This window comes from Mustelus asterias, unplaced genomic scaffold (genome assembly GCF_964213995.1).
Source record: "Mustelus asterias unplaced genomic scaffold, sMusAst1.hap1.1 HAP1_SCAFFOLD_400, whole genome shotgun sequence".
Taxonomy (NCBI): domain Eukaryota; kingdom Metazoa; phylum Chordata; class Chondrichthyes; order Carcharhiniformes; family Triakidae; genus Mustelus; species Mustelus asterias.
Window position 1 is genome coordinate 50,001 of NW_027590355.1, and position 14,533 is coordinate 64,533.

The window sequence follows — 14,533 nt, forward strand, 5'->3', positions numbered from 1 at the left end:
TTAGTGCTTAAAGGTTTACCCCTTATCCTCAAACTATGAGGCCTGATTCTGCAGGAAATAGAAGTCGCTATACAAAGACAAGTTCCTTCTTCTCCAACTTGGAACCTTATCTGATGTTTTGCTGCAATTGTACAGGGTGTTGGTGAGGCCACACCTGGAGTATTGTGTGCAGTTTTGGTGTCCTTATCTGAGGAAGGATGTCCTTGCTATAGAGGGAGCGCAGCGAAGGTTTATCAGGCTGATTCCTGGGATGGCAGGTCTGTCATATGAGGAGAGATTAAGTCAGTTAGGATTATGTTCGCTGGAGTTTAGAAGAGTGAGTAGGAATCTCATAGAAACTCAGAAAATTCTTACAGGGTTAGACAGTGTAGATTCAGAAAGAATGTTCCCGATGGTGGGGGGGAGTCCAAAACCAGGGGGTCACAGTTTGAGGATAAGGGGTAAACCTTTTAGAACTGAGGTGAGGAGAAATTTCTTCACCCAGAGGGTGGTGAATGTGTGGAATTCACTCCCACAGAAAGTAGTTGAGGCCAAAACCTTGTGTGATTTCAACAAGAAATTAGATATAGCTCTTGGGGCTAAAGGGATGAAGGGATATGGGGGGGAATGGGGGGGATCAGGATATTGAATTTGATGATCAGCCGTTATCAAAATGAATGACGGAGCAGGCTCGAAGGGCCGAATGGCCTCCTCCTACTTCTAGTTTCTATGTTTCTATGATTGGTAGCTGGTGTTAATCTGAACTCAAATGCCCCCTGTTCCATTGGCACGGCACGTTCATAGACAGGTGGCATCTTTCCTCAGGCAAATATTAAGGATGTTGCAGGAAAAAATATTAAACATTAATGTAAACATTTATTGAAATGAGGTTGTGGACATTCCCCAGATTCCTGCGTCTGGAATAATGGAGTATGAGGTAGAATAACTCCCTGATGTTGGATGAATCCAGTCTGGAGAGTTTGGACCTTGTGTACACTGGCGCTCACAGATAGACCGATACTCACCTCGATGCCAGCGAGAGGCAATGAAACGTTCCCCGTGGATGGAGTGTTGTCCCGGACCGGGCAGTGAGCAGGCAAAACCCCGGCAAGTGTGTAAACAGACTGAATGTTTACCGTCTGAAAGTTGCCAGTCACAAAATACAGTGAAGTTAAATTTTAATGTGCGGATTGCACAGACAAACTGAATTCAGTCACAGCTGTAAGATTCACCACAGGGCTCGGGGAATTTGTGAAAATTCACTCTTGGAATGTGAGCTCCCCTGCCGAGGGTGACGTTTATTCGCCATCTCGAGTTGTCCTGAGCAGATTTTGGTGGGCCTCATTCGTAAACTGCTGCAGAGAACAAGGTCTGTTCCAATCCTGAATAATGTTGCTTTGTGGCTAGGCCTGTGACAGCATAGGACATTAGATTATAGGAGCAGGATTAGGCCATTCAGCCCATCGAGTCTGCTCCGCCATTCAATCATGGATGATATGTTTCTCAACCCCCATCTTCCCACCTTTTCCCCGTGTCCTTTGATCCCTTACCAATCAAGAACCTATCTATCTCTGTCTTAAAGACACTCAATGACCTGGCCTCCACAGCCTTCTGCGGCAAAGAGTTCCACAGATTCACCACTCTACGGCTGAAGAAATTCCTCCTCATCTCTGTTCTTAAGGGTTGTCCCTTCACTCTGAGGCTGTGCCCTCGGATCTGAGTCTCTCCGACTAAGGAAGACATCTTCCCCATGTCCACTCTATCCAGGTCTTTCAGTACTCTGTAAATTTCAATGAGCTCACCCCTCATCCTTCTAAGCTCCATCCAGTACAGACTCCATCAAGCATGGGAAACTTATCAAAAGCTCCCAGTCAGAGAGTGGGGAGCGCTCCCACATCTCTTTCATTCTGTGACTGTGCCCCTGCTAGGGTCCTCAAAGGAGAGAGTGCAGACACCAGCAAGACTTCAGATCCTGGAATCCAACCACCAACATCTGCACCTTCCCTCCCTGCCGCCCCAGATAACTCCCTTCATCTCCTGACGGTGTTGCCTCATTCTCGATCTCATCCAGAGTGCTGGGAACTTGGATAGTACGAACAATCACTGCCCCTCACCCCAATCAGCTAATACATCGAGATATTCTTAATCCTCATCGAATCATAGAATCCCCTACAGTGCAGAAGGAGACCATTCGGCCCATTGATCTTGCACTGACCCTCCAAAAGAGCATCTTACCCAGGCCCACCCACATTGTTTAAAAATTCCCCATGCCTTGTGATTTGTCGACACAATCCATGCCTTCAGATTTAATTTCACTTATTTTACGATTGGCAACTTTCAGACGGCAAATATTTAGTCTGTTTTTATGCTGATTTGTTGCAAAGTTTTCACATTACACCCACCCTATCCCCATCGCCCAAAGCACGTACCCCACTGATCCTCCTAACCTGCACATCTTTGGACACTAAGGGGCAATTTAACATGGCCAATCCACCCTAACCTGCACATCTTTGGACACTAAGGGGCAATTTAACATGGCCAATCCACCCTAACCTGCACATCTTTGGACACTAAGGGGCAATTTAGCATGGCCAATCCACCTAACCTGCACATCTTTGGACACTAAGGGGCAATTTAGCATGGCCAATCCACCTAACCTGCACATCTTTGGACACTAAGGGGCAATTTAGCATGGCCAATCCACCCTAACCTGCACATCTTTGGCGGAGGAAACCCACGCAGACACGGGGAGAACATGCAGACTCCACACAGACAGTGACCCAAAGCCGGGAATTGAACACGGGTCCCCGGCGCTGTGAGGCAGCCGAGCTAACTTGGCTGATTTACTGTCTGGATAGTGACTGGACGACTGAGGGAGACTCGAGACAAGGGTGTCTAATGTGAGTCACTGGTAGTGTCGGGATCGGTGTGGAGTCTGTACCACAGAGCAGCCCTTCGCCTCTGAGTCACCGTGTCATGGGCTCGGCCTAGGACACTGTGTTCGAGCCTCACTACAGCCTGGAGGCTGATTCTCTGGTGAGGTAATGAGAGGCTGGCTGAGACACTGACACCACCCTCTAGCTCTCTGTCTGTGTGGGCTTCATGTCCTATTCTTGCACCATTCCTCTCATCCTGACATGTCATTCGTCTCATTGCTCTCTGTGGGATCATGCTGTGTAATATTGACCACCATGTCTGCCTGTGTTACGTATATCCATTCACCAACCTGAGGCAACTAGCGACGGACAATAAATTTAAGACTTGACAGTGGGTTCAGTTTAAAAATGTGAATAGCGAGGTGGAACAGTGACCTGGGAATTCACATTGTGTCTCTTCCAGATCATTTTCTTTTATTCATTCGTGGGACATGGGCGTCGCTGGCTGGGCCAGCATTTATTGCCCATCCCTAGTTGCTCCTTGAGAAGGTGGTGGTGAGCCGCCTTCTTGAATCGCTGCACTCCACGTGCTGTGGGTTGACCCACAATGCCGTTAGGGAGGGAGTTCCAGGATTTTGACCCAGTGACAGTGAAGGAACGGATATTTCCAAGTCAGGATGGTGAGTGGCTTGGGGGGGGAACTTGCAGGTGGTGGTGTTCCCATGTATCTGCTGCCCTTGTCCTTCTAGATGGAAGTGGTTGTGGGTTTGGAAGGTGTTGTCTAAGGATCTTTGGTGAATTGCTGCAGTGCATCTTGTAGACAATATACACGGCTGCTACTGAGCGTCGGTGATGGAGGGAGTGAATGTTCGCAGGTGTGGTGCCAATCAAGCGGGGCTGCTTTGTCCGAATGGTTTGAGTAAAGGCAGCCTCACCAACACCTGTCTCTGCATTCTCTGAGCGTTTGATACTGGACTCAACTTGTCTTGTCTTTCAGCCTCCTACTCAAACTCATGCTCACCTCACTGCTGCAGCTGGAGGGTCTGATGTTTGGAGACATCTCAACTGAAGTAACAGTTCTAAGCAGTCTCTTAGACTCGGATATCAGGATACTATCATTCCCAAGTACAGGAAGATCGGAATCACTAGCACAAAAAGAATCATTTGACCAGCCTGGTTCAACGATAATGGAGTTATTGACCAATCCCGGTGATCGATTTCTATCCGTGAGTCTACAACAGGCCCAGACATGAGGTGAGGAAAATCCTTAGTGGGGGAGAACTTTGGGAACCATAGATCCAAACTCCTCTTTCCTCCCAAGCTCAACTCCCCACACGTCATGTTCCAAAATACTCAGATCCTGAACTCCCCCCAAATCATACTTTACGCAGCCTTTTTTCATTTGTCCCTGGCCTGTGAGCATTGCTGGCTGTGTCAGCATTTATTGACTATCCCTAACTGCCCTCCATTTCTGAGGATAGGTAAGAGCCACATTGCTGTGGCTCTGGAGTCACATGTAGGCCAGACCAGGTAAGGATGGCAGATTTCCTTCCCTAAAGGACATCAGTGAACCAGATGGGTTTTTTCGACAATGGTTTCACGGTCATCAGTAGATTCTTAATTCCAGATTTTTATTGAATTCAAATGTCACCATCTGCCGTGGCGGGATTCGAACCCGGGTCCCCAGAACATTACCCTCGCTCTCTGGATCACTAGTCCAGTGACAATAACACTCGGCCACTGCATTAGAATGAATCAGTATTAACTGTTCCCACCGTCTCACTGGGAAACCATTCCCATAGGCTGGTCACTCACGCGCCGGGATATTATTTCTGCCGATCAGAGTTCATGAGTTTACTCCCTGGACTGACTCCCGGGGACAAGGTGGAAGAACTCGACACTGTCTACATGACCCAGTCCCTTTAGAATCCTAAAAAAAGCAACATTAACATCACACTCCTCAGTGCGCAGTGTACACAATCGCTGTTATTAACCCAATCCCTCCCTCTCCTCGAACATTCCTGATCGATTCAATAACGGACGCACGGGGAGAACAACCAGTGAAAGGAGCAAGAATGCATTTTATTTATTTTTTTGCTATGTTCACAGAAGTACAGCAGTACATGCATATTGGGGTGATATCTCACTACATACAGGAAGGGAGCATAACACTGAGGAGGACATTAAAGAGACAAGGCAGTGATTGCAAAAGGAGCAATATAAATGGAATGGTATGTTGGAGACATGCATATTACTAATGGCCAATCAGAAACTAATTTGTCCGTGTCCTATAACATCATTACCATGTACACATTTTTATTTCTATCAGTCATGGCATTCAGAGATGCTGACGCTTAAATATTCCTTCAAACTCCTGCGAGTCTCACAGGCTAGAATGATACTGTTACTGAGAATAGTGCACTAGATGCGTGGTTGTTGTTGGTTGATTAGTGTTTGCTATTGTAGTGGGGAAGGTACGCCCTCTCTCTCTTTCCCTCTCTTTCTGTTTATGCCTCAGTCTGCCCCTGCTATTGGCATAATCCTTTCTCCACCACCCTGGGGGATCAACTCAGTCCAAGACCCAAACTCAACCCCACTGTCAGTGGCAGCACAGATCTCAAAGACTGCCACATCGCAGTATCACCCAGGCGTTCTTTGCCACTGACCGTTCCTCATTCTCAATTCAATTCCCCAGTAAGAATCTCAAATGTGTTTGGACCACATTTCAAATATGTCTCGAGGACACGAATGATTTCCATTTCCAACGTTCTTTACAGCAGCAAGTTGCAGTGACTTCTGAGGGTGGGAGGGTTCCACCCGGGGACTAATAGACCCACAGCCCCGTCTGGGACACAATGAATTGTTATTCTGCCTCAGCTTTTACCCTTTAACCTTTGGAAATCACCTTTGATATCCAGCTACCAAGTGAGTCACTGCTTATCGAAGACTGTTGGGTGCAGCAAAACAGGCTGGCAGGAGTTTTGAGGGGAAACTGGGACTTCTACATGCCCACTACAACACACCCACTCACTGGCGATGGAGGGAGGGGAGCAAAGAGCCCCCTTTTAAATAGGGAACCACCGGACACATCTCTTATATTTTCCCTTCCCTGTTTAATTGCATCAAAAGGTAGTTTCATATTTCCACTAACTCTATCATTCTAGCCTCTGGCTCCTGTTGGTAAGGGGGGAGGGGAATGGGAATTTGGGGAACATGAGTTCAATACTTGGCACTGTAGTAATATGGTCTGTAGTATGCTTGGTAACCTCCATAGCCTTTGCCGTAGGCCGCGTAGGGATAACCTTTCCCGCAGTTGTCATCTCCTTCACAGTATTCCCTATTCACTTCAGCGGGGCTCTTGTAGATTTCTCTAACACTGAAACAACACAGGAGGGTTAGTTTTATACAGACAATTTATATTGTACAGATAGGTTCATACAGCGCCTTTAATAGTGTTTAATAGCGTTGTTAGGAGCAGCACAGTGGTTAGCACTGCTGCCTCACAGCGCCAGGGACCCAGGGACCCAGCCTTGTTGGAGTGGAGAGGATGTTTCCACTAGTAGGAAAAACGAGAACCAGAGCGCACAACCTGAGGCTAAAAGGACGATCCTTTAAAACAGAGATGAGAAGGAATTTCTTCAAGCAGAAAGTGGTGAATCTGTGGAACTCTGTGCCGCAGAAGGCTGTGGAGGCCGGGTCATTGAGTGTCTTTAAGACAGAGATAGATAGGGTCTTGATTAATAAGGGGATCAGGGGTTATGGGGAAAAGGCAGGAGAATGGGGATGAGAAAAATATCAGCCATGATTGAACGGCGGAGCAGACTCGATGGGCCGAGTGGCCTAATTCTGCTCCTAGGTTTTATGGTCTTGGGTGACAGTCTGTGCGGAGTTTGCACGTTCTCCCCGTGTCTGTGTGGGTTTCCTCCGGGTGCTCTGGTTTCCCAGACTCCAAAGGTGTGCAGGTGAGGTGGATTGGCCGTGCTAAATTGCCCCTTAGTGTCTCAAGATGTGTAGGCTAGGGGGATTAGTGGGGTAAATGCATGGGCAATGGGGATAGGGTGGGGGTGTAGGCCTGGGTAAGATGCTCTGCTGGAGAATCGGTGCCGACTTGATGGGCTGAATGGCCTCCTTCAGCACTGTAGGGATTCTGGAGAATCTAGATTTCATAGAGATTCTAGATTACATAGAGAGACACCAGAGGAGAGGTGACTAAACACCATTTGGGGGATTAACAGACACAGACACTCAGGGGGGAATTTTCCTGTCTTGCCCACCATGGGAACTGGAGCAGGCCGGGGGGTGGGGGGGAGCTTGGTGGAACATGCAAAGGTCTGTTGACCTCGGGGGGGGATTTTCCGGGTTTTTCCGGGCAGCATGGCTAGAAAATCCCAACTCATGTTTCTTTATTCTTTCATAGAATGTGAGTGTCGCTGGCTGGCCAGCATTTATTACCCATCCCTAGTTGCCCCTTGAACTAAGTGTCTTGCTCGGCCATTTCAGAGGTTGGATAAGAGTCAACCACATTGCTGTGGCTCTGGAGTCACATGTAGGCCAGACCGGGGTAAGGGTGGCAGATTTCCTCCCCGAAAGGACATTAGTGAACCAGATGGGTTTACAAAAATTGACAATGGTTGTCATGGTCACCATTATGGAGACTAAACTTCGATTCCAGATTTGGGAATTGAATTCAAATTCAACCAGCTGCCATGGTGGGATTCGAACCCGTGTCTCCAGAGCATTAACTTGGGCCATGATGCATCATTCCTGTGAGGGGGGACCTGGCGGCACAGTGACACAGTGGTTAGTGCTGCTGCTTCACAGCGCCAGGGACCTGGGTTCGATCCCCGGCTCGGGTCACTGTCTGTGCGGAGTCTGCACGTTCTCCCCGTGTCTGCGTGGGTTTCCTCCGGGTGCTCCAGTTTCCTCCCACAGTCTGAAAGATGTGCGGGTTAGGGTGCATTGGCCGTGCTAAATTCTCCAATCAGTGTACCCGAACAGGAGTGTGGCAACTAGGGGATTTTCACAGTGACTTCATTGCAGCGTTAATGTGAGCTACTTGTGACATTAATAAGAAATAAACTTAAAAAACTATTTTTTTAGATTTATCTCTGATCAGGAAGTTGGTGGCGATGTCAGTGAAAGATTGACAGGTTTGCTGGGACTTGCTGAGACAGTGGGAGAGAGCACTCACCTCTCGTATGAGGGGATGTGGTGATAGTATCCATAAGCGTGCCTTTTTCTCCTTACAAAGTTGTTTGCAGATTGTTTATCCATGAAGGTTTCTGAGGTCAATATAAAAGCCGTCGGGTTAATGAGCAACAAACATACAAAACATCACTGGAAACATGTAGCCCATTGCAAAGGTTCACCCGGGCTCTGGAATTGGAAAGGACTGTCCAAACGGCTCAGTGAGTGAACAACACACACAATGTCCAGGGCCATGGAGATGTTAGAGCCAACTTCAGTGTCCCTGGATAGGGAGAAGGCAAATCAACTCGGATTCCAGCCCCTTGTCACTGAGAGTCAGTGTGTGTGGGACCCGTACCCCAGTGAGAGTCAGTGTGTGTGGGACACGTATCCCAGTGAGAGTCAGTGTGTGTGGAACCTGTACCCCAGTGAGAGTCAGTGTGTGTGGGACCCGTACCCCAGTGAGAGTCAGTGTGTGTGGAATCCGTACCCCAGTGAGAGTGAGTGTGTGTGGGACCCGTACCCCAGTGAGAGTCAGTGTGTGTGGAACCCGTATCCCAGTGAGAGTCAGTGTGTGTGGGACCCGTATCCTAGTGAGAGTCAGTGTGTGTGGGACCCGTACCCCAGTGAGAGTCAGTTTGTGTGGAACCCGTACCCCAGTGAGAGTTAGTGTGTGTGGAACGCATACCCCAATGAGAGTCAGTGTGTGTGGGACCCGTTCCCCAGTGAGAGCCAGTGTGTGTGGAACCCGTGCCCCAGTGAGAGTCAGTGTGTGTGGAACTGAACCCCAGTGAGAGTCAGTGTGTGTGGAACTGAACCCCAGTGAGAGTCAGTGTGTATGGAACCCGTACCCCAGTGAGAGTCAGTGTGTGTGGGACCTGTACCCCAGTGAGAGTCAGTGCGAGTGGAACCCGTACCCCAGTGAGAGTCAGTGTGTGTGGAACCCGTACCCCAGTGAGAGTCAGTGTGTGAGGGACCCGTATCCCAGTGAGAGTCAGTAACTTGAGGGAAGGTACTTTAGCGAAATAAATAAATAGCTTTTCCGGTCTCTGGCGGAAGTGACAATTGGAGTGGGATTATTTGTAGAGATTTCAATGTGTCAGCACAGATTTGCTGCATTGAATCAACACTCTGAGTTTTTACACCTGGGACCGGGGCAGTTGGCTGAAGAATCGCCGTATGAGTGATCTCAGCATCCACAAAGGAGTTTGTGTTGCTCTGTTATGAGATTACTGTCTGTTTAGCCTACTGCCTTCAATAGAAACCATACAGAGTGATCTCAGTAACATCAGTTTCTCCAGAATAACATTGCCCGTCACTGTGCTGTGAGTAATTACGGGATTACATTGCGTTTAGCAATCACAATATGGGATTACCAACACCAGACAGTGAATTATACAGAGAATAAAAGATAATTAGCATCATTGCCGGCCAGTGGTTTCTCTCTGGTTTCAGGATGACATCAGTTGGATTTTAAATACGGTTTGAAACTTTCTCCCATTCGCAGCTCCACTCAAAATTGTAGCTTTCCCAATCCTGGATTCTTTCCCCAAATTCACACATCATAAAAAACAACAAAGGCTCTGAATTCAGTCCCTGGATCCACACAAACCCTGTCCCTTCACTGCCCCAGACACAGCTGAGAGATTCATCCACAAACTCCAATCTCTCTCCAGTCCCCAGCCCCCCTCCCTCCCCCCACACTCCCTCCCCACACACTCCCTCCCCCCACACTCCCGTGTCCCCCACACTCCCCCCACACTCCCTCCCCCACACTCCTGTGTCCCCCACACTCCCCCCACACTCCCTCCCCCACACTCCCCCCACACTCCCGTGTCCCCCACACTCCCCCCACACTCCCTCCCCCACACGCCCCCCACACTCCCGTGTCCCTCACACTCCCCCCACACTCCCTCCCCCACACTCCTGTGTCCCCCACACTCCCCCCACACTCCTGTGTCCCCCACACTCCCCCCACACTCCCTCCCCCACACTCCTGTGTCCCCCACACTCCCCCCACACTCCTGTGTCCCCCACACTCCCCCACACTCCTGTGTCCCCCACACTCACCCCACACTCCCCCCACACTCCTGTGTCCCTCACACTCCCCCCACACTCCCATGTCCCTCACACTCCCCCCACACTCCCATGTCCCTCACACTCCCCCCACACTCCCGTGTCCCTCGCACTCCCCCCTCGGCTCCCCTCTCCTGCTGTCCTTCACTCCCTCCCCCTCACTGAGTGAATGTGAGTTAAAGATACGAACCATCCTTCTCAGCTGGACCGACAAATTCTTTGGGAGCTGGAAGAGAGAAGAATGCGGTGAGAGAGTGAGCCCGTGGACAGATCACAGAGCACGCGAATCGGTAACAAGGCATTGAACTAGTCGGAGCAGGTGTGGGATGGGTGTGGGTGGGGGAGGAGGGGGATGGGTGTGGGTGGGGGAGGAGGGGGATGGGTGTGGGTGGGGGAGGAGGGTGGTGGGTGTGGGTGGGGGAGGAGGGTGGTGGGTGTGGGTGGGGGTGAGGGTGGGTGGGGAGGGGGGTGAGGGTGGGTGGGGAGGGGGGTGGGGGTGGGTGGGGAGGGGGGTGGGGGTGGGTGGGGAGGGGGTGGGGGTGGGTGGGGAGGGGGCTGGGGGTGGGTTGGATGGAGGAGTAGGATGGGGGAGGAGGGTGTCGATGAGGTGGGTGGGGAGGGAGTGGGGATGGGTGGGGAGGGAGTGGGGATGGGTGGGGAGGGGGTGGGGGTGGATGGGGAGGGTGGTGAGGGTTGGTGGGAAGGGTGGTGGGGGTGGGGAGGGTGGTGGAGGTGGGGATTGGTGGGGAGGGTGGTTTGGATGGGGTAGTGGGAGTGGGGGGAGTGTGGTGGACATGGGGGGTGGGGGTAAGGGTGGGGAGGGTGGTGGGGGTGGGTGGTGGGGGTGGGGGGAAGGTAGTGGAAGTGGATTGGGAAGGTGGTGGGGGTAGTGGGAGTGGTGGTGGGGGAAGGTGGTAGGGGTGGGGGGTGTGGGTGGGATATTGGGAGTGGGGTGAAGGTGGTGGGGGGAGGGTGGTGGGGGTGGGGGCGGGTTGGGAGGGTGGTGGGGGAGTGGGGGTGCGGTAGTGGGGGTGGGGGGTGCGGTAGTGGGGGTGGGGGGAAGGTGGTGGGGATGGGGGGAGGATGGTGGGAGTGGGGGAAGGTGGGGTGTGAGGGTTCTGTGTTGTGGGGCAGGATGGGGTTACAGGGAATAACCATCGAGCGGTTTGGAGACACAGAGATTTGCTGGGATTCGGGACCTGACGATATGGTTTCTGACAGAATCGAGGAGCAGCGGGATGATGAGAAGGAGGAGGAAATCATAGAAACCCTACAGTGCAGAAGGAGGCCATTCGGCCCATCGAGTCTGCACCGACCACAATCCCACCCAGGCCCTACCCCCACATATTTACCCGCTAATCCCACTAACCTACGCATCTCAGGACTCTAAGGGGCAATTTTTAACCTGGCCAATCAACCTAACCTGCACATCTTTGGACTGTGGGAGGAAACCGGAGCACCCGGAGGAAACCCACGCAGACACGAGGAGAATGTGCAAACTCCACACAGACAGTGACCCGAGCCGGGAATCGAACCCGGGACCCTGGAGCTGTGAAGCAGCAGTGCTAACCACTGTGCTACCGTGCCGCCCACAGAAAGGGAAGCGAGATCCTCGCGGGATTCCAGAATTCCCAACATGAAGGTGGGAAGAGAAAGAGTAGCTGGAAATTCAGTGGATTTGATTGGACAATAGAAGGAGGCGGGGGTTGGGTATTGGAGAGGGGGAGACTGTATTCCTGATGTAGCCAAGAAACGTTCATAACATTGGACCAGAAAACGGGGAAGAAACAACAGAAATATTTATTTATTTGTTCTCCGGATGTGGGCGTCGCTGGCTGGGTGCCCATCCCTCATGGCCCCTTGAGAAGGTGATGGTGAGCTGCCTCCTGAACCCGCTGCAGTCCCTGCGGTGTAGGTACACCCACTGTGCTGTTAGGGAGGGAGTCCCTGGATTTTGACCCAGCGACAGTGAGGGAGCGGTCGATATGTCTCCAAGTCAGGATGGTGAGTGACTCGGAGGGGAAACTCCAGGTGGTGGCGCCCTTGTCCTTCTAGATGGAAGTGGCTGTGGGTTTGGGAGGTGCTGTCTCAGGATCTTTGGTGAACTGTTACCAGTGCATCTTGTAGATAGTACACACTGCTGCTACTGAGCGTCGGTGGTGGGGGGAGTAAATGTTTATTTTTACATACACCGGCTCTGGAGGGAGGGGAAATGAAACTTGAAAAGCGAGTTTGATTCGCTGAGACGGCTTTGGGTTCCACATTGCTTTCCCAGTCCCCTTCACTTCCTTCCTGAACACAGGGACCCAGCAGCGTGCTATCAGATATCACGCCAGCTTCACTCTAGGCTGAGTCTCAACATATCCCGGGCAGGGCGGGTTAGAGACTGTACAGGGAGTTGTAACTATCTCCACCAGCGCAGCAGTGACTGGGCAGCCAGGGAGACAGGTAAACGAGAGGGTGAAACGTGATGTTGGGATGATACCTTTTGGGAAGAGGAACGGGGGAGGATTTAAAAACTAAACGGTAAAAGGTAAAGGGGGCAGAGAGAGAGTTCAGACACAGAAACCTTTGGAAAGTGGGAGGTAAATTATTAAAAATAAAACACATCAGCAAGTGCATCGAAGACACAAGCAAAATAGAACTTCTGAATGTTGAACTTGACATATCCTGAGTATCACGCAATGCAACACAATATAACCAGGTATCACTGTCTGCAGTTCCACAACTAGATTAACCCCTCTTAACCTTTTGGTTCCTGTCTGACATTCTTTGATTTGATTTGATTTGATTTATTATTGTCACATGTATCAGCATACAGTGAAAAGTATTGTTTCTTACGCGCTTTACAAAGCATACCGTTCACAGAGAAGGAAAGGAGAGAGTGCAGAATGTAGAGTTACAGTCATAGCTAGGGTGTAGAGAAAGATCAACTCAGTGCCAGGTAGGTTGTGTGTTGGCGCTGGTGTTCTCAGGGGAAGAGGTTTGAGAGTGGCAGTGACACTCTGCAAAGTGCCCGCTCTCTAACTGTGAGAAGATTGAGTGTTCCAGTGGGTAATGCTCTCGCCTCTTGACTCAGAGGGTCGTGTGTGAAAGCCCTCTGAGGATGCAAGCTCATTGGACACAATACTGAGGGAGCGCTGAATCATTGGAGCCCTGCCTTTCAAATGGGAGGTTAAAACAAGATCCCATCCACCCACACCGATTAAAATATTCTCCGGGACTCTTTAAAACATTGATAAGGAGCTCTGGCAAACATTTATCACTTTGCAATGTCACCAAAACTCAGATTATCTCGTCATTTGTCTTGTGGCTGCTTTTGGGATCTTTCTGTACACCAAATTCCTTCCTGGGCATGTCTTCATTGCCACAGTGACTACACTGGAGAATGGTCCATTGGGTGTGGAGCACCTTTGGGTGCCAGATAAATGCAAGTTCCTGTTCACTGTGTTCAGTAAAGGATGCTACTCCTTTCCTGACTGCCCTCACCCAACACTGACACACAAACCTCTCAGCAAGACGTCACTCTTATCTGGTCAACATCCTCCGACTGTTCTGCCTCCCAGCCAATGGGCAGCGAGGCAGGGGTTCCTGCTCCTCACACTGGGTAATTCATCCAGGTTCAATATTCCCAGCGAATCTGCCCTTAACCCAACTAAACCTTCCAACATGTTCACACCCCGGCAGGGGGGGGGGTAAATGTGACGCAACTGACAAAAAAACATGCTGAAGGCAAGAAGTGAACTGTACATTATCGCAACGAGGAAACTTCAAATAGAGGAGAGAATCATAGAATCCTTACAGTGCAGAAGGAGGCCATTTGGCCCATCGAGCCTGCACCGACAACAATCCCACCCAGGCCCTATCCCCATAACCCCACGCATTTACCCTAGCTAGTCCCCCTGACACTCAGAGGCAATTTAGCATGGCCAATCAAACTAACCCGCACATCTTTGGACTGTGGGAGGAAACCTGGAGCACCCAGAGGAAACCCACGCAGACACGGGGAGAACGTGCAGACTCCGCACAGACAGTGACCCCAAGCCGGGACTCGAACCCGGGTCCCTGGCGCTGTGAGGCAGCAGTGCTAACCCACTGTGCCAGGGGTTGGGAAGTTGATGTGCTAACGGTGCAGGTTGGAGGTTAGTAAAGGATAGGTTAGGAGATAGGTTTTGGATGGTTTAAAGATCGTACCTGCCATGCAGACAGCAGCCAGCGCACAGAGACTCAGCAGAATCAAGGTTCTCATCTTGAAGCAGTTTCTGGTCAGAATGATCCTGTGCTATCAGCTCAGAGTGGCAGACAGAAAGATCAGGCTGCCTAGAGCCATTGCAGCATTTTATTACCCTATCTGGGCTCATTAACCCAGGAACACCCCCAGGGCGGGAGGAACCGAGGTGGGAGGAACCTGGCAA

General features: G+C 50.8%; 1 protein-coding gene across 1 annotated transcript; it reads right to left on the reverse strand.

Moving 5' to 3' along the window:
- Positions 1-4,911: 4,911 nt before the first annotated feature.
- On the reverse strand, positions 4,912-14,454 carry LOC144486568 (uncharacterized). The gene is made up of 4 exons (XM_078204623.1): positions 14,313-14,454; positions 10,309-10,344; positions 8,047-8,137; positions 4,912-6,231 (listed from the first exon to the last, which is right to left on the reverse strand). Exons 1-4 carry the CDS (start codon positions 14,365-14,367, stop codon positions 6,075-6,077), a joined length of 339 nt encoding a protein of 112 aa, XP_078060749.1. The 5' UTR covers positions 14,368-14,454; the 3' UTR covers positions 4,912-6,074.
- Between the last annotated feature and the right edge of the window lie 79 nt (positions 14,455-14,533).

What these genes read in the sequence shown, in the direction of transcription:
- LOC144486568 (XM_078204623.1), bottom strand. Translation starts at nt 14,367, where the DNA reads ATGAGAACCTTGATTCTGCTGAGTCTCTGTGCGCTGGCTGCTGTCTGC. An exon ending in GGCTGCTGTCTGCATGGCAG is followed by an intron (nt 10,345 to 14,312) that starts GTACGATCTTTA and finishes TCTCTCTTCCAG; the next exon opens with CTCCCAAAGAATTTGTCGGT. An exon ending in CACATCCCCTCATACGAGAG is followed by an intron (nt 6,232 to 8,046) that starts GTGAGTGCTCTC and finishes GTGTTGTTTCAG; the next exon opens with TGTTAGAGAAATCTACAAGA.